The sequence below is a fragment of the Elephantulus edwardii genome, unplaced genomic scaffold (assembly GCF_000299155.1).
Source record: "Elephantulus edwardii isolate Elephantulus edwardi_28Jun2011 unplaced genomic scaffold, EleEdw1.0 scaffold00229, whole genome shotgun sequence".
In the NCBI taxonomy this organism is placed as follows: domain Eukaryota; kingdom Metazoa; phylum Chordata; class Mammalia; order Macroscelidea; family Macroscelididae; genus Elephantulus; species Elephantulus edwardii.
The window spans coordinates 2,418,529-2,437,451 of record NW_006399979.1 but is presented as its reverse complement, the minus strand read 5'-3'; the positions used below and the strand labels follow the sequence as shown (position 1 = coordinate 2,437,451).

The window sequence follows — 18,923 nt, the reverse complement described above, 5'->3', positions numbered from 1 at the left end:
ATTATTAAAATAAAAGAAAAAATTATTCAGAAGTAGTTTGTACGGAATCATTTTGTATTATCGTCAAACACAACAGTATCAGGCTTTAACAATTTTTAACTTTCTCTATAAAAGATATATAAAATATTTATTCCATATATTTCATACATATATATCCCTATACATATATTTTTCCCCGATATATATATATATATTAAAGAGCTCTGGTGATATATTGGATAAGGAGTTGCATTGCCAACCCAAAGGAGCAGGTGGCTTGAATCCAGCAGCTTGCTATGCAGGAGAAAGATGGATAATCTCCTCCCATGCTGGTGGGTGAGATCTGAGTCAGTTCTGACTCAAGAGCATGTAACAACGAGAATATATAAGATGGCAGAATCCAAATAGGCATCATCAGCATCAGTATGGTGTATAATATTGAGACATTCAAGTCACATATATCAAGATATTTGGGACTATTATTAGAAATGTAGAGGTTCTGTCTTCTCCAACTTAATGGTAATTATTTACTCGGGAAAGTAGGATGACAGTGTGCTGTACAACAAAAAGATTTGGGACTTATATTTACCAATTAATAACTCCTTGGGTTATTCAATTAAACCTTTCCAAGTTTACTTTCCTTCCTATGGAATGAGAATACTACTACCTACAAAACCAGGTTTCTCTAAGTGTTGGATAAAGTATGCAAAACTGAAAGCACTCCACAAATACTCTACTAGTAATAAGGGCTTAGATCCCATTTATTAGTAATTGAAAATAGCAAAGTCTTAACAGAATACATTGGATTATATGAGTGCTTTTGTTCAGGATTTTGTCTATGTAAAATTAAGAACCATTTGACATAATTTAAGAACAAGAGAAAATAAAAAATATCTGTCTTATAGATATACACATCTGAAATCTTTAAAATATACATATTAAGGGGAGCTCTGGTGGCCTAGTGGCAAGAAGTTGCACTGCAATCCCAGAGACGCATGGTTCAAATCCGCCAGATGCTCTGCCGGGAAAGGAGGGACAATCTCCTCCTGTACCAGTCAGATCTGATTTGACAGTACAAAGACACACAAAAATAATAATAAAATTTTAAAAAATACATATTAATAAGAACATTTCATAAAAGTTAGGAATAATGAAATTCTTTTTATTTGCCACAAGTAAATGTTGCTTTAAGTAATAATGATTATCTTGCTTGGTTTAAAATTTATAAACCAAGTACCTCTCTTTTAAAAGCAGCATCTGGAAGCCTGCCACATCTGAAAAGAATCTTCAAGGTGATTTCATTCTTTCAAGGACAAAATGAATTATAGAATAAAGAAAATTAAGAAAAACAAGAATATTTAGCCTTTCCCTCTTCACCTGCCTAGCTCTGAACACTGATTCCAGTACAGAATAGGAAGATTTACAATCTAACATCATAAAGATACATGATCTTACTGATGCCACTATATATGCTTTAATAAATAAAAGGAATTGGTGCAAACACAACTGGCCCTGACTCATGGCAGCACCATGCAGGGCAGAATAAAGCATGTCAGGTCGTGCACCACCTCCACGTTCCACGAGGGTCACTAGGAGTGCAGGTGTGTGGGCCACACTGTGATACTGCGGTTGGGGAAGAAGGAATGATACCAAAATTATCTTAATGCAATTGACAGCAGAGGCCAAGCTGGGGCCACAGGACTATCAAGGCAGTGGCATGAGTAGGGTTGCATCATCAGTCACCCAGTGAGGGAGCTCATCACTGACACCATTCCCAGTCTCCTGTTAGGGTGCAAGCAGACTGTTAAACCTGTCATAGGGGAAAGGGAAAGGAGCTGGCTGCAGAGAGCTGCAGAGGATGGGGCTAAAAGGCATGAAGCCAGACCACTCCAGACATCACGGGGTACTGGCAGGCCAACCTGGGGTACAAGGGAGGCACGTGAAACCATGGTGAAACTAGGTAACATCAGCCATAGGGACACCAGGTGAGTTCTCCAAAGTAGATTGTGAAGCCTTTTTTCCTAGTCCATCTTAGAAAGCTTCACTGAAACATGTTCAATATCACAACATGCAAGACAGCACGAACAGATAGGTGATGGCTGTGCATGATATGTACTGTCCAGGAACTGAATCTTAAGTCTCCCACATGGAAGTGAGGATTCAACTACTGACTATAAAAAGCTAGTCACCTAATCATAATTTATTAAGTATGTGAGCCAGTAGGGAAGCCATCAGCCATATATAGCTAATGAGAAACCTGTAAAGTTTAACTGAGATGTGCTACAAATATAAAATACACACTATCATAAAACTTCATACCAAACTGCGTCAAATATTTCACATTGCTTTATACTGACTATATTTTTTAAAAAAATTTAAAACTACGCTATTTTGGATGTTGTTGTTGCTGTTAGGTGCTGCTGAGCTGAGTCCAGCTCATAACAAGCCTATGAAAAACAGATCTGAACCCTGTTCTATCCTATGCCATCCTCACATCTCTGACACACGTGAGCCTATTGCTACAATCACTGTTTCAATCCACACCATCACCCCTGGCTTCACCGTCATCATCCATCCACCTTTTGAAGTATGATGTCTTTCGAGGAATTCTCCTCGTAATGTGGACAAAGTATGTGAGACAAAGCTTCACCATACTTGTCTCCAAGGAGTACTTCACTAAGGAGCACTCCAAGGAGGCTTAACTTTCTCCAAGACATATCTGTTTGGTATTTTTGCAGTCCATGGGGATATTCAGTACCTTTCTCCAACACTGTGGCTCAAAGGCATCAATTCTTCTGTCATCTTTATTCACTCTCCAGTTTTCAGATGCACTGTGAGTGAAAAGACCATTGTCTGAATCAAGCGTACCTTAGTTCTCAAACTAACATCATTGATCCTAAGTACTTTGAAAAGGTGTCTGGCAACAGACTTTCCCAGTGAAATACATCTTCTGATCTCCTGACTGCTGGTACTGTGTTCATAGTGTTCTGACTATGGATACAGTAAGATGAGGTCATTGACAATTTCAACTTTTCTCCATCTATCATGATGCTGCCTATCAGTCCAGTAGTGAGACTGTTTTCTTGATGTTGTGATGAAATCCATATTGAAAGCTGTAGTGTTTGATGTTGTTGTTGTTGTTATGTGCCGTCGAGTCGCTTGCGACTCATAGCGACCCTATGTACAACAGCCCTAAACCCTGCTCTATCCTGTGCCAATCTCATTGCCTCCGACACACCCATCCCGATTACCCCAGTCACTGAATCAATCCACCTCATAGAGGGTCTTCCCCTCCTGCGCTGTCCCTCCACTCTGCCCAGCATGATGTCCCTCTCCAAAGACCTGTCTCTCCTTACAACATGTCCAAAGTATGTTGGGCAAAGCCCCAGAATCCTTGCCTCCAAGGAGCAGCCTGGTTTAACCCTCTCTAGGATGAATCTATTTGTTTTTTTGGCAGTCCATGGTACATTCAGTACTCTTCTCCAGCACCACAGCTCAAAGGCGTCAATTCTCCTTCTATCCTCCCTAGTCATTGTCCAACTCTCTGATGCATAACAAGTGATTGCAAAGACCATGGCCTGTATCAGGCGCACTTTAGTCTCCAGAGAGACACTGTTGCTCTTGAGTACTTTAAAGAGGTCCCTAACCGCAGACTTTCCCATCGCAATACGTTTTTTTATTTCCTGGCTACTGGTGCCAAGAGTGTTGACCATGGAGCCGAGCAAACTGAAGCTGTGAACAATCTCAATCTCTCTGCAAAAAGTGTTTCAAGTCCTCTTCACTTTCAGCAGGCAAGGCTGTGTCATTTACATACCAAAGGTTACTGATGAATCTTCCTCAAGTCTAGCAATCAAATAATGTGCTCAACTTGCAGACTGAGTAGGTCTGGAGAAAGAATACAATCTTAACATCCACCTTAATTTTTTTTCCCTTTTTTTATTTTATAGTGGTTTGTTTACAACGTTTGTATACATTGTGTCTCTACTATTTCTTCACATGGTGTTTTATACACTTATTCCCATGCATCACATTTTATAAAATTAATCACTATTGGACTATATTTTCAAGTCCCCACCAGATCTTCCCCATTTCCTTTACCCTATCCCTCCACCTATCAAATTGGGCAACCCTGTGATTTTGTCCCTACCCATCCTCACCCCTCTGCTCCCACCTCTTCCACCTTTGGGTCCCCATTCATGTTTTACTACTTATCTTTCTATTTCAATAGTGGCCTTATGCAATATTTGTTCTTAAGAGATTGAGTAGTGTTCCCTTGCCCTGTTGACACAACAGTTTCTTGTTCTAGGTATATGCTTCACAAGAGCACAGTGAAGTGTTCTAGAATTCTAACTTTTCTCAATGTTAGCCATAACCTGTTACGATCCATACAGTCAAATGCCTTTGAATAGTCAATAGACATTCTTCTGGAATTCTCTGGCATCAGCAATGATAACCCTGGTTCCACAACCTCTTCTGAATCCAGCTTGAAGCTCTGGCAGTTTCCATCTGTGTTCTAGACATCTTTAAATGATCTTCAGCAGTATTTTGATTGCATGTGATATTAATGATATTGTTCAATAATTTCCACATTCTGTTGGATCACCTCTTTTGGGAATGGGAATAAATATGGATCTCTTGCAGTCAGTCAGCCAGGTAGCTGTCTTCCAAATTTCAAATGACAAGTATTCTGGATATATTTGGTTAAATAATATGTATTATTCTATTCAATTCTGTTTTGTTTGACTCTGGAGGTGTTCTGTCAACCCAAGAAGAAAGGCAGGCAATATTTCCTCTTGTGTGATTTACTAGCTCTTAAAACCCACTGGTGGGTCAGCTATGAGTTGGTTCTTACTCAATGGCAATGAAGTGATAAGGTTACCCATGTTGTTGCTATTGTTATATGCCATCAAATCACAACCAACTCATAGCTGACCCTGCAGGGGGTTTTCAGAGGCTGCAAACTGCACAGGAAAGGATTGCTCATCTTTTTCCTGAAGAGTAGTTGGTGGATATGAACCACATGCATTCAGTTCAGCAGCATAATTTCTTGCCATTAGGCACGTATTTTTATGTACATAGATAAGACTGATAGTTGAATACTGTGGAATTAAAACAGACTCATAGCTGACCCTTCAGCAAGTTTTTTAGAAGGAGTAAATAGCACAGGAGAGGAAGACTGCCCACCTTTCTTCTGATGAGCAACAGGTGGATTTGAACAGCTTACTTTTGAGGTGGTGGTGCAATTCCTTACCACTTAGGTATTAGCTGTTGTTGCTGTTGTGTCATTGAGTCAGAATAAAGCAATAGATGACCCTCTAGCAGGTTTTCAGAGGCAGTAAATTACACACACACATGATCATAGAAAAGATGAATTTAACTGATTCAAGCCTGACTTTTATGAATAAAATGTACATTACTCAGAAGGTGAAATTTCATATAAATAAGAGCTTTCTTGATTTGAATAAGTTAAAACTAAATAATGCAAGAATCAGAATTCGTTCTTACTAATATTTTACTTCATTTAGTCATATACATAACCACTTTTTTATATCCTAAACAACTATACACTTATTTTAGCATATCCTTTTATTATAAGCACAGACTGATCATTAAAAGTACAGTTAATTAAAACTAAAAAATTCACAGCTCTCATTTATCTTTTCACTTTCATTCAAACAGCTATCAAGATAAAATGCAGTACTGCCAGCAATGATTAAGAGGATGACTGAGGGTAATGAATGTCACTCCATGTCTCCACTTTGTTAAGTCACCACAAAGAAGTGGGGGGTGGAAATCCACTTTTTCCTCCTTTAGGTTTTAAAAACAAATTATGGCTCATTTTTAAAAGCATACAGTAAATAAAACTATACCCTCCAATTTTGATATGCTTCTTTACACAACTGAAAAAAATGGAAGGCTGACTCTGAGAAGAATGGGAATACAAGAACATTTAATCGTGCTAATGCAAAACCTATACTTGGACCAAGGGGCAGTTGTCAGAACAGAGCAGGCTAACACTGCAGGGTTCAAAATTGGGAAGGGTGTACACCACAGATGTGTCCTATCCTCATGCCTTTTCAACCTGTATGCAGAGCAGATTATCTGAGAGGCTGGGCTCTATGAGAAATATGGCATCAGGATTGGTGGAAGGTCAATTAACAATCTGCGTTATGCAGATGACACAAACCTGCTAGCCGAAACTGAGGAGGTCCTCATGCACTTACTGTGGAGGGTCAAGGACTGCAGCCTTCAGTATGGATTGAAGCTCAATGTCAAGAAGGCAAAGATTCTCACCACTGGACCAATTGGTACCATCAGGATGGATGGTGAGGAGACTGAGATTGTTCACAGCTTCAGTTTGCTCGGCTCCATGGTCAACACTCTTGGCACCAGCAGCCAGGAAATCGAAATCCGTATTGCGATAAGAAAGTCTGCTGTTAAGGACCTCCCTAAAGTACCCAAGAGCAACGGAGTCTCTCTGGAGACTAAGGTGTGCCTGATACAGGCCATGGTCTTTGCAAGTACTTGTTATGCATCAGAGAGTTGGACAATGTTGAGGGAGGATAGAAGGAGAATTGATGCCTTTGAGCTGTGGTGCTGGAGAAGAGTATTGAATGTACCCCGGACTGCCAAGAAAACAAACAGATTCATCCTGGAGAGGGTTAAACCAGGCTACTCCTTGGAGGCAAGGATTCTTGGGCTTCGTCTAACATACTTTGGACATGTTGTAAGGAGAGACAGATCCTTGGAGAGGGACATCATGCTTGGTAGGGTGGAGGGACAGTGTAGGAGGGGAAGACCCTCTATGAGGTGGATCGATTCAGTGACTGGGGTAATCGGGGTGGGGGTGTCAGAGGCAATGTAATTGGCACAGGATAGAGCAGGGCTTAGGGCTGTTGTACACAGGGTCGCTATGAGTCACAAATGACTCGATGGAGCATAACAACAACATTAAATATAACCTAAGCCATTACTAAAGTTCGTCATTATACATATAAAATTTCATAAACACATAATTTTATTTTTTAAATATGCCGAAATTTAAAAAGAGAGTGATGTCTAATGCCAAACATGAGAATTCTCAAATTCAAGATACTATTTTCATCACACTTGTCATTTCCTTAAATTACTAGTGACTAAAATTTAAACCAAGAGAAACTGCTTTAGTATTTAAAGAAAAAGTTACTCGTTTAAACAACTGGGATCTAGAGGGAAGAGAAAAGACCAGAGAATGGCCAAAATTATTGGGGCAGCTATTGCTGCCGGTTTAGGGCCTGTGTCAGGAAAAGGAAGTCTTACTCATAAACAGTACCACCCAAAAAGGAGGTCAGAATTGCTTCCACTGTGGAAAGCTGGGCCACTTCAGTAGACAGTGTCACAGACGAGAGCCACAGATAGGCAAGGGAGTAGAGAGGAAGCTCCCACTCACTTGCTTTAAGTGTGGATTTGAAGGACACATGGCCAAGGGTGGCCTACATCAGGTCCTCATGGCTGACAGGACTGACAGGCCCCAGCTCCCAGCTGGAAACAGAAGAGGATGGTTCAACGATTTAGATCCTCCCAGAAGAGCTGTGGGTGAGCATTAACATTACTGGTAAGTATATTCATTTTCTCCTGGACACAAGAGCCTATTATTTGGTCCTAAAAGCCTTCTGAGGTCCCAACTCTTCTCACTATTTCTTAGTTGTTGGAATTGATGAAAAACCTACTTCACCTTTGCCTTGCATGTGGACTTCCGAGCTATAAAACAACCCAATGGTAGATGGAATTCGGTCTAGGACTTAAGAACAATAAATGACATAGTTGAGCCTCTACATCTTGTTGTTCCTAACCTTAATACTATAATAGACCAAGTGCTAGTCAATAAGCCTTTTATTTTAAGAACTACATTCCCTTTGTAACTTGATTTGTGCCACTATTAGAGCCTCCACTTGGAATATTATTGCTTTTAATTTTTGACTCATGTACTTTTAACTTGTTAAATTTGTGTCTTCTAGGCTGTAACAGTTCCATGATGCATCTTCAAGGATATGAACATATATGGCTAAGCACAATTGATAACAGTGCATCTAAATTCCAAAATCAATCTCCACAATAGTCTATGTGTTTCCTATTGCCAAAGGGGCCCTTTAGAGTAGTGAGAGAAGATCTTCACCCTGAAACCTACAGAGTCCCTTTTCAGCAGCAGTAGCTAAAAGAATACGCCGTCCCCTTTTCCTTATAAATCAGGGTGAAATCTCTCTCAAGGAGGAGTGACAGGGAATGGCAAAGGGCACACTGACAAAGGAGATTAATCAGAACTGGCTTTGACAAGCACTGTGGCAATGGGACAATTAAAGCAGACTTTCAAGGTGGGGAAGAAGGAATGAACTGGGAGGCATAGAGAAAATGCTGCAACAATGAATGAATGGAAATCCAAAATCTCTGTAAATGTTCATTAAAATTAATAAAATTTAATTTAAAAAGTTAAGTTCGTCCCTTATTCTGAGCAGAGTTTTGCTGTCCAAAACAAGTCTGAAGTTTTAATCCTTTGTTTCTGTGGATATGAGCGTATTTAGAAAAATGTCTTTACAGATGTATAAAGTAAAACTGAGATTATTAACAGAAGAATGCAACACAATTCAATCACTGCTGTTCTTTTAGGGCACAGGAAATGTGGGCACACACTAAGTGATCACTGATGATGAGAGAAAGGTTAACACCAAAGAAACTAGATTGCTAGCAGCCTCCAGGAGCTCAGAGAGAGGCATGGACAGACCCTCTCAATCTCCAGATGAAATGAACACTGCCCACACCTGTTTTCAGACTTCCAACATTCATAACTATAAAGAATAAATGTATGTTGTTGTAAATCACCCATATGTGGTACTTTATTACAGCGGATCTAGGAAATGGATTCACCCCTGTTGTTCCATCTGAAGCAAACAAATTACCACAATTTAATTCAGAAGACAGTGGAATAACAAAAAGTAGCAAGTTAAGTTGATAGCAATGATGGAAATTCAGGGTGATGCTGGGACTATTTTTAACAACTCAATTATTTTCTCAAATAAGAGAAAGCTTATTAGGAGTTCTGAGTCTTTAATTGGGTAGTCTCAGAAGTTGCTTCTGGGGAAGAAGAGAAAAATGAAAATATCTCTGGAGGGACAGTGCAAGAGAGAAATATCCTGGATGAGATGGACTGATTCAGTGACCAGAGTAATGGGAGTAAGTGTATCAGAGACAGTAAGGTAGGCTCAGGATAGAACAGGCTTCAGAGCTGCTGTACATAGGGTCACTATGAGTCGCAAGTAACTGGAGAGCATATAACAACAAACAACAACACTATGTGAATCTGGGGAGCTCTGATAACATAGTCAGTCCCTGCTAATCCAAAGGTTGAGGCACTCTGCCAGCTGGACTCCACCTCTAGCTCCAACATAGATTGATAGTAAGGACTTTGAATCAAGTAAATTTTTTCTTGGAATTAAATAGAAATTAAAATTAAATAAATTCCTAAAGTTTGACCTTTAACACTTGCTTGTTATTAATTATAGGCAAAGTTTAAGATAAAATGATGCTCTTAATCACAAGATCAAAACAGGGCTCTTAATAAGAGTTTTCAAAGGAAAGAGGAAACACTCTGCAACTTTGCAGAGAGGAAAAAAAGAGAAGAGACAGAATATTTCTTAAAGCTATAAGGAGGTCCATGAAAAGGTTGACTTCAAAATGTACTGTCTTTTAATAAGCAAATATTTTTCAAATTAAACATTCATGAAATTAAATCTAGTTATAATTCCTGCTTAAATTAAAACTGTTCAATAGTTAACTATTTCCCACAAAAAGAGAACACTTTATTCTAAAAAGAACAGAACGGCAACAGTTGTTAGGTTTTTCACAACCTGGTCCCTGTTTCCCTTATTGGTGTCTACCTTTACTACACTCTGCTTTGCAACTCCCATCATCCTAAACTGCTCCTATTACAACTCTGTATATTTACTGATGAATACTGTATTCTCTAATTTACCACAGCTTCTTTTTCTATGAAGTATATATCCTAAAAGATTTTGTTACTAAGTGCATTGGAGAGTACTTTTGACCATTTACTTAGTGAGCTGGAGAATTATAGAACACATAAATATGCATAAACACTTTATTTGTTAAGTGTCACTGAATTGACTTCAAATCCTAACAAATCCTATGACAGAGGGAAGCCTTGCCCTATCATGCAGCATGCTCACAATCACCCCATACACGAGTCCATCTACGGGGGTCTTCACTCTCTTTTGCTAACCTTTTACCTTTCCCAGCATGATATTTTTTTAAGGACTTGCTAGTTCTTAGAATTAGAGAGCACTAACAATTTAATAAGAATTATTCTTTCCAATGATCAATTCTATTTTAATACATTGTAGTAAGAAACAAATTAAACTAGCACTCTAAGTCCTAAATTCTGTCTAGGTTTTAAGCACTGAGTTACTCAGATAATATAAGTTTACTCAATCTATAAAAATGCCCCTTCCTCTGATTCAATTTCTTTCATTATTTTAATTATTTTCATTATTTTAAAGTGAAAATACAGAAAGTTATACATTTTTGGTGACTTTTCTTCCTTGAAAATATCATGAAATCATTTGTTTAGGAACAAAAAGTAAGAAGCCTTATGCTACCTTTTTTTTTACCTGTACATTGTATGATTTCAAATAGAACAGAGTAATACATATACAGGGTCTGACTCTGAGGAGAATAGAAATCCCAGAACACTTGATAGTGCTTATGCAAAACCTATGCTTGGACCAGGAGGCGGCAGTGTCAGGAACGTCTCCAGAGTGCTGAAGAGCAATGATGTCCATCTAGAAACTAAGGTATGCCTGATCCAGGCCATGGTCTTCACAATTATTTGCTATGCATCAGAGAGCTAGATAATGACTAAGGATGACAGATGAAGATTCTATACTTTAAAGTATGTGGTGCTGGAGAAGTGTACTGAATATACCATGGACTGCTAAGAGAACAAATAGGACTACTGTCATCATCATGCTTGAAAGGGTAGTGTTACAGTGCAAGGGAGAAAGACCCTAGATGAGATGGATTGACTTAGTGACTGGGGTCATGGGGGCAAGTGTGTGGGAGACAATGAAACTGGCTCAAGATAGAGCAAGGATCAGAGCTGTTACTCATAAGGTTGCTATGAGTCAAAAGTGACTTGACTGCACACAGCAACAACAATATACAGTAATATAAACAAGCAATATGTATATACATTGGTAAACTATATTTTATTTAAAAAATACATAATTCCATTTCTAGGTGTTCAACATACAGATATATACATTCTTTAAGCATTTAAATTAAGTCTATAGGTTTCTTTTAAAGAATACATACCTTGATATACTTGGCTATCTGAAACATGTCTTTTAGTATTCTTTTTCTTAACATTTGTAGGTGAAGAGGGTTTGACCACTGAAGACTGGCCAGAAGACTGTGGAGTAGTTTCAAAATCAGATGAACAGTAAGAGTAATGGTGTTTGCTTGAATTTCTTTCTTGATTACTATCTGGACTTTTTGAGTTTTCCTCCATTGTTCTGAAAAAGTCTCTATCCACATAATTTCTTAAGAGTCTTTTCACCAGAAGAGTCCATGAGAACACTGAAGAACATTTTCTAATCTTCAGATCCTAGTGATAATATTCATATCTGTACAATCTGCTTTCTCCATGTATCTAGTTGTTCCAAATTCACGTTAGCAACCAGAAGATATACCTCTCCCCCCTACAATTAAGGAAGGGGTGGGGGAGACACATCATATAATCATTAAATAGTTCACCTTTGTATTTCTACATATAATTATAAGAAATTTACTTATATAGTTTATATTTTTTCTAAAAAGTGATTATAATTTATCAAAATTTTCACATATATTTAATTATAATAAGAGATAAGTGAAGATAAGACACTATTATTTTTTAATTTTTTTATTTGATAAGACACTAGTATAGCTTATATAAATAATACAACATTTCAAGTGCCTGGCACAAAAGTGTTCTCAATAGATGTGAGCTAAATTTGACTTCTTGTACCTTCACATTTAAAATAAGCAATTAGGTGTGATTCATACTTAATAAGTATTATGATTAAAGTTCTTTTCTTGTGGGAAGAGGAGAGGAGATATATATATAATTAATAAATATATGTTTATTATATATAATAATTTATATAAATTATATAAAATTTCTATAATTTCATAAAAATATTTCTATATATAAATCTATAAGATAAACTACATAAAACTATAGTATATATGAAGTAAAAAAAAATACTAAGATCTAACAGGAAAATGGTTATCATTCTTATTTTTACTAAGTATCTTATATGACTCAAGTAGAAAATCATGAGACCAAATGTGAGACGAGAAAAATGCATACTGAAATTAAAAATAAAACAAAACAAAGTAAAAAAATTATGTATAGTAGCCATATTGTATTTTAAGCCCTATTAATATGCATTGTGAGATAAAACTCACAATGAGTAATTTTGTTGGCGAGATTAATCATAGTAACTTCCTTGTTGTTGTTATGTGCTGTCGAGTTGCCTGCGACTCATTGCGACTCTATATACAATAGCCCTAAACCCTGCTCTATCCTGTGCCAATTTTATTGTCTCTGACACTTATCCCCATTACCCAGTCACTGAATCAATCCACCTCATCAAGGGTCTTCCTCTCCTGTGTTGTCCCTCCACCCTCCCAAGCATGACGTCCTTCTCCAAAGACTGACCCTGTCCTAAAAGTATGTCAGACAAAGCTTCAGAATCCTTGCCTCCAAGGAGCAACTTAGCTCCACACTCTCCAGGATGAATTTGTTTGTTCTCCTAGCAATCCATGGTATATTCAATATTCTTCTCCTTCACCACAGCTCAAAGGCATCAACTCTCCTACAATCCCTAGTCATTGTCCAGCTTCCTGATGCATAGCAAGTAATTGCAAAGACCATGCCTATATCAGGTGTACCTTTATCTCCAGACTAACATCGTTGCTCTTCAGTACTTTGGAGAGGTCACTGACAGCAGACTTTTGCGATGCAATTCATCTTTTAATTTCCTGACTGCTGGTACCAAGAGTGTTGACTGTAGAGTCAGAGCAAACTGAAGCAATTAACAATCTCAATCTCGTCTCCATCTATCATGATGCAACCAATCTGCTCAGTGGTGATAATCTGTTTTCTTGATTTTGAGCTTCAATCCATATTGAAGACTGCTGTCCTTAACCTTCTGCAGTAAGTGCTTCAGGTCCTCCTCAGTTTCAGCAAGCAGGGTTGTGCCATCTGCTCTCATGCTCGGAAGGGTGGAGGGACAGCACAGGAGAGGAAGAACCCAGATGAGATAGACTGACACTGTAATTAGGGTAATGGAGGCAGATGTGTCAGAGTCAGTGAGACTGGCTCAGGACAGGGCAGAGTTCAGGGCTAATATTGTACAGAGGGTCACAGGTGACTCAATGACACATAACATCGTCACAAAAATAAGGTAGCCACACTGTGCTTTTATGGTTTGATGTTCTGTTGCTCTCCTTATTCAATATTTAATTGTCTTTCTTTAGTCAGTCTTTTCTTTACACAGTGTGAGTTGAAGAATTACCACCTCTACCTTTGTTTTTTGGTGTCTTCAATGGGTCAGAATTACTGATCTTAATATCACTTAGAAGCCAAATAATTCACACCACAGTACCATTAGAGCTACTTAAACCCAAATCTACTGCCACATTTTTCCCTAGCAGGGTAACACTGAGAATGAGAATCCCAGGACGCATGACTGTGCTCAAGCAAAACCTCTAAAAGAAGCAAATGCAGAACAGAACAAAGAAAGGCAATGGTTTAAAATCAAGAAAAGTTGTGCATCCATTCTTCATACTGATTTAATCTGTATGCTGAGCAAATCATTTGAGAAGCTGGACTGTTAGGAAGAAGAATGTAGCATCAAAATTGAAGGAAGACTCACCCATAACCTGTTTTATGGAGATGACACAATCTTATTTGTTTGAAGACTTGAAACACTTGCTGCAGAAGATCAAAGACTATAGCTTTCAATATGCACTGCACTTCAGTATCAAGAAAACAAAAATCCTCATCACTGGACCCAGAGGCAACATGATAATGGTGATGTTGATGAGACTGACACTGGCAAGGATTTTATTTTACTTAGATCTACAATCAACACCCATGGTAACTGCAGTCAAGAAATAAAAAATAAAAAGTCACATTCAGAAAAATCTGCCATCAATAATATTTCCAAAGTGCTAAAGAATAAGGCTATTAGATTCTTTAAAATTAAGGTGTACCTGATCCAAGTCATAGTCTTTTCAATTACTTCTTATGCATCTGAAAGTTGGAAAATGAATAAAGATGACTTTGATGCCTTTAAATTGTGGTGGTAGAGAAAAGTACTGAATAAGCCATGCCAAAAGAACAAAAAGTCTGTCTTGGAGGAAGTACAAACAGCGTGCTTCCTAGAAGCAAGAATGGTGAAGCTTCATCTCACATACTCTGCATATGTTATCAAGAGATATCAGTCCTTGGAAAAGATTATCATGTTGGGAAAGGTCAAAGAAAGGAGAAAATGACCCTCAACAAGATGTATTCATACTATACTGTGACTATAACAATGGGCTTGAGGTGTTCACAGATTAGGGCAAGATTCAGATCTGTTGTTCATAGAGTCATTATGAGTCAACTGAATGGCTGTTAACAACAAATTAAAAAAATAATGATAAATTAGTCATACAGTCTTTAACATCTGTTCAGGCAAATAGTTATCTGCGGCTCAACTTTCACATGGCTTATTAAAAATCCAAATTCTACACAACAGTTTCTAATAACAAATAGGCACTACATTGTGATATACATCAAATATTATTATTATTGCACTATTATGTTTAGGCGTAGGTGTGTACCAATGTTAACAGCAGTATTATTCACCATCACAAGAACATGAAAACAGCCAAGATATCCAACCACAAATAAATGGACTGAGAAGCTGTGGTATATTTTTATAATCGAATACTACACAGCACACAAGAGCAATGATTTTGTAAATTACTACCTGACTTAGGAGTGACTGGAGAGCATTATGCTGAGTGAACTAACTCAGTCCCCCAAGAACAAATACTATATAAAACCATTACTGTAGAATGAATATGAGGATCCAACGGGGTAGAGAGTGGAAGCAGGACTGGCAGGGGAGGGTGTTAATCATAGCGTTGTACAATTCGATGGGGGGAGGTGAAGTAAATGGGAAGGATTTTTTTGTGAAAAACAATGTATTAAAATTTTATAAATAAATCACTATAAAATAAACAAAAACAACCCAAAACAAACAAAATATGTAGGTACGTTTAGAAATGTTTAATGTTTTAATGTATAGAAAGACAAACATGCAGATTTTCCTGTCTTATTTTTCTCATTATTGTCCCTATTTCATTTCCTATTTTTAGAACTACTACTGGTTCAATAATGAACCTGTTCTTTCTGTTCAAAACATTTTATTCAATTTATCATGCAAACAATCCAATTTTGTTTAAATTTTCCAAATATATTAATTTCTTATACCTTTTTCTTGTTCTGAGTATTAAAAAATAATTATTCTATTCTAGATTTACTGAGGCAATGTGTTTTCATTTCTCTAGAAAATCAGACTATTTTAGTTTGTTTGAAAGTCTTTTCAGATACAGAAACAATCTATTTCATAGAATCATTTTTTTATCTTTAGCCTTTTCTTTACATAATGATGGGTTTATTTCTGTTTTTATTGTTATGTGCCAACGAGTTGCCTGTCACTCATAGTGACCCTATGCTCTGAACCCTGCCCTGTCCTGAGCTTGCCCCCACTGCCCCAGACACTGTGTCAATCCATCTCATCTAGGATCTTCCTCTCCTGCACCATTCCTCTATCCTTCCAACAATGAAGGCCCTCTCTAAGGACTGGTCCCTCCACACAACATTTCCAAAGTATATGAGATGGAGCTTCAGAATCCTTGCCCCCAAGAAGCAGCTTGGCTTCACCCTCTCCAGGACAATCCTGTTTGCTCTCTTGGCGGTCCATGGTATGTTCAAGACTCTTCTCCAATACCACAATTCAAAGGCATTGATCCTTCTTCTGTCACCCTTAGTCATTGTCCACTTCTCTGATGCATAGCAAGTTAACTGCAAAGACCATGACCTGCAGCGGGTGCTCCTTAGTCTCTACACTGACATCTTGTCTTTCTTTTTACCCCAAGTGGGTGTTGGCAGAGCTGACTTGCCAGATGAACTGGGGGTCTCTGGCCCAGAATTTGCAAGCATTTGGGTGTGCTAGAATAGTAAAATGCAGAGATGTCAGGCCATGCCTGCAGGGTCAGGGTGAGTATCTTGGGAGACTTAGTGTTGGCAGCACGCCGCCTCTGGCTTTTTGAGGAGAGGCAGGTATGGAACATTCCGGGCACTGGGGCTTCTTTCTTTTTGTCCCAAGTGGGTGTCGGCAGAGTGGACTTGCCAGATGAACTGGGATTGTCTGGCATGCCAGAATGATAAAATACTGAAAGGCAGGAGTGGCATCCACTTCCGTAATAGCTTGCCTCCGGAAACCCTATGAACTTGGAGAAAGGACAAAAGTCACACAAGTGTTGAGGACTTTAGTTCACAGAGTTGCTATGAGTCACTAAAAAACAACAGTGCCAAGAGTTTGATTGTGAAACCAAGCAAGTGGAAACTGTCAACAGTCTCAAGCTCTTCTCCATCTATAATGATGCTGCTAATTAGCCCAGTGATGTAATCTGTTTTCTTGATGTTCTTTCTTTACAGGTAATTTTTAGTTAAGTACCATGGACTGCCAAGAAAACAAACAGATTCATCGTAGAGAGGATTAAACCAGGCTGCTCCTTGGAGGCAAGGATTCTGGGGCTTCGTCTGACATACTTTGGACATGTTGTAAGGAGAGACAAGTCTTTGGAGAGGGACATCATGCTGGGTAGAGTGGAGGGACAGCACAGGAAGGGAAGACCCTCTATGAGGTGGATTGATTCAGTGACTGGGGTACTCGAGATGGGTTTGTCAGTGGCAATGAGATTGGCACAGGATAGAGCAGGGTTTAGGGCTGTTGTACATAGGGTCGCTATGAGTCGCAAACGACTCGACAGCACATAACAACAACAAGAAGAAAGAAGAAAATGGAAGAGTGAATGGGAACTCTGTACTTGTGACTAGAGCTCTCTGAAGGGCATATGTTACTTTAATAAGATAAATAGCCAGAATCAGCCATTACAGAAGCTGGAATGAGCAAGGCTTCTTCTAGTCAGATAAAAACTATCAATGTGGCAACGCCTCTAATGTTTTCTTAATTTTTGTTCTGAAGAAATGCCTGGATTTTTCTTAATAGCCCTGATGGTAACAATGGTTAAAGGCTCACTTGTTGACCAAAGGGTTGCTAGTGCGAACCCACTCATCAATCTCATGAGAGAAAAACTGAAGATGTGTTCACCTAAAGATCATAGCCTAAAAACCTACAGGCAAGTCTACTTTGTCACCTGGGGTTGCTTTGAGTCAGCAACACACAGTAACAGATTGTCTTTTTTCAACGGTGAATACAGTGGAAGTTTACAATGAAAATTGATTTATCATTCAACTAACAATATAAATTTATGCTACAACATTAATTTAAACACCCACTGCCAACACTAAGGAAGGTGGTTGGAACCACCAGCTGCTCTCCTCCTGTGTGATCCATAGCCTTTGAAAATCAGCTAGAGGGTCAGTTATGAGTAAGTTTCGACTCTAAGGTACATAACAACAACAACAACAACAACATCACATTGTCCCCACTTCCTCGTAATTCTGACTTCCATACCTGTCTTTTCTTAAGTGATATAATCACATCCCCTTAGTGGATACATTAACCTTCACCATCTTAAAATGTGTCTACTGAGGGCCTAGTGGTAAGGAGTTGTGCTGGCAACCTAAAGGCATGTGTTGTTGCTCCATAGGAGGATAATCAATATTCTCCTCCTGTGCAATTTATAGCCTCTGAAATTCATTGCAGGGTTCATTTTGAGTCAGCTCTGACTTGACAACACACAAAACAAACAAACAAAAAATATCTATTTAGCATTTTTTACTTCCCTCTCTCTTCTTTCCTATCCCTAGTAACCATCCAAGAACAATTCTGTGTGCAAGCATGTCTTTGTAAACTTCTCCTTATATTTCTTGATATGTGTCATTGAGTTGGAACCACCTGCCTTTGGGATGACAGTGCTATTCCTTAGCCACTAGGACACCAAGCTCCCTAAACTTTTTCTTAGTTTTTTATAATAGAGATCTTTATTTCTCCAAAATATTTGTCCTTTTGTGAGTGATTTCGTTCACTCAATATAATGGTCTCTAAATTTAACTATGTTAAGCAGAGTTTTGGAAATTACTTTTTTAATTTTTGGTGTCAAATTATACTCCATTGTGTTAATGTACCAAAATTTCATTATACATTCATTTCTCCACTGATGGACACTTGAATTGTTTCAATCTCTTCTATATTGTAAATAGTACTGCAGTGAAAGGAACTGCACTACAATCTCAAAGGAATGCAGTCCAAATCGGCCAGATGCTCTGCAGGAGGAGGACAAACAGTTGCCTCCCATGCAATTTACTGTCTCTGAAAACCCACTAGATGGTCAGCTATGAGTCATTCCGACTTGATGGCACACAGAACAACAAACTATTAGTGGGGTTGTTGTAACAAATGGTGATTCACAATAATGACAATTTAGTTCCAGGAAGCTAGAGAATATTTTCTTGTATGTGGCAAGAGTCTGATTACTTAGGTTCTATTCCAATTATGTATATTATTTTACACTGTGTTGCAATTTCTCACAACATTTACCAATTATTCGTTAGGAAATACAGCAAGGTATAAGTATTCTTGGAGACTGAAAACTTAAGACACTGA

At 38.3% G+C, this 18,923-nt stretch overlaps 1 protein-coding gene across 1 annotated transcript in view; it reads right to left on the bottom strand.

Annotated features, from left to right (window-relative positions):
* The window catches only part of LCA5 (Leber congenital amaurosis 5), a 61,163-nt gene extending 49,624 nt beyond the window's left edge, over nucleotides 1–11,539 (bottom strand). The window contains exon 1 of the mRNA XM_006898433.1: nucleotides 11,344–11,539. Within this exon, the coding sequence (XP_006898495.1) occupies nucleotides 11,344–11,539 (196 nt within the window). The remainder of the gene's footprint in view (nucleotides 1–11,343) is intronic.
* Between the last annotated feature and the right edge of the window lie 7,384 nt (nucleotides 11,540–18,923).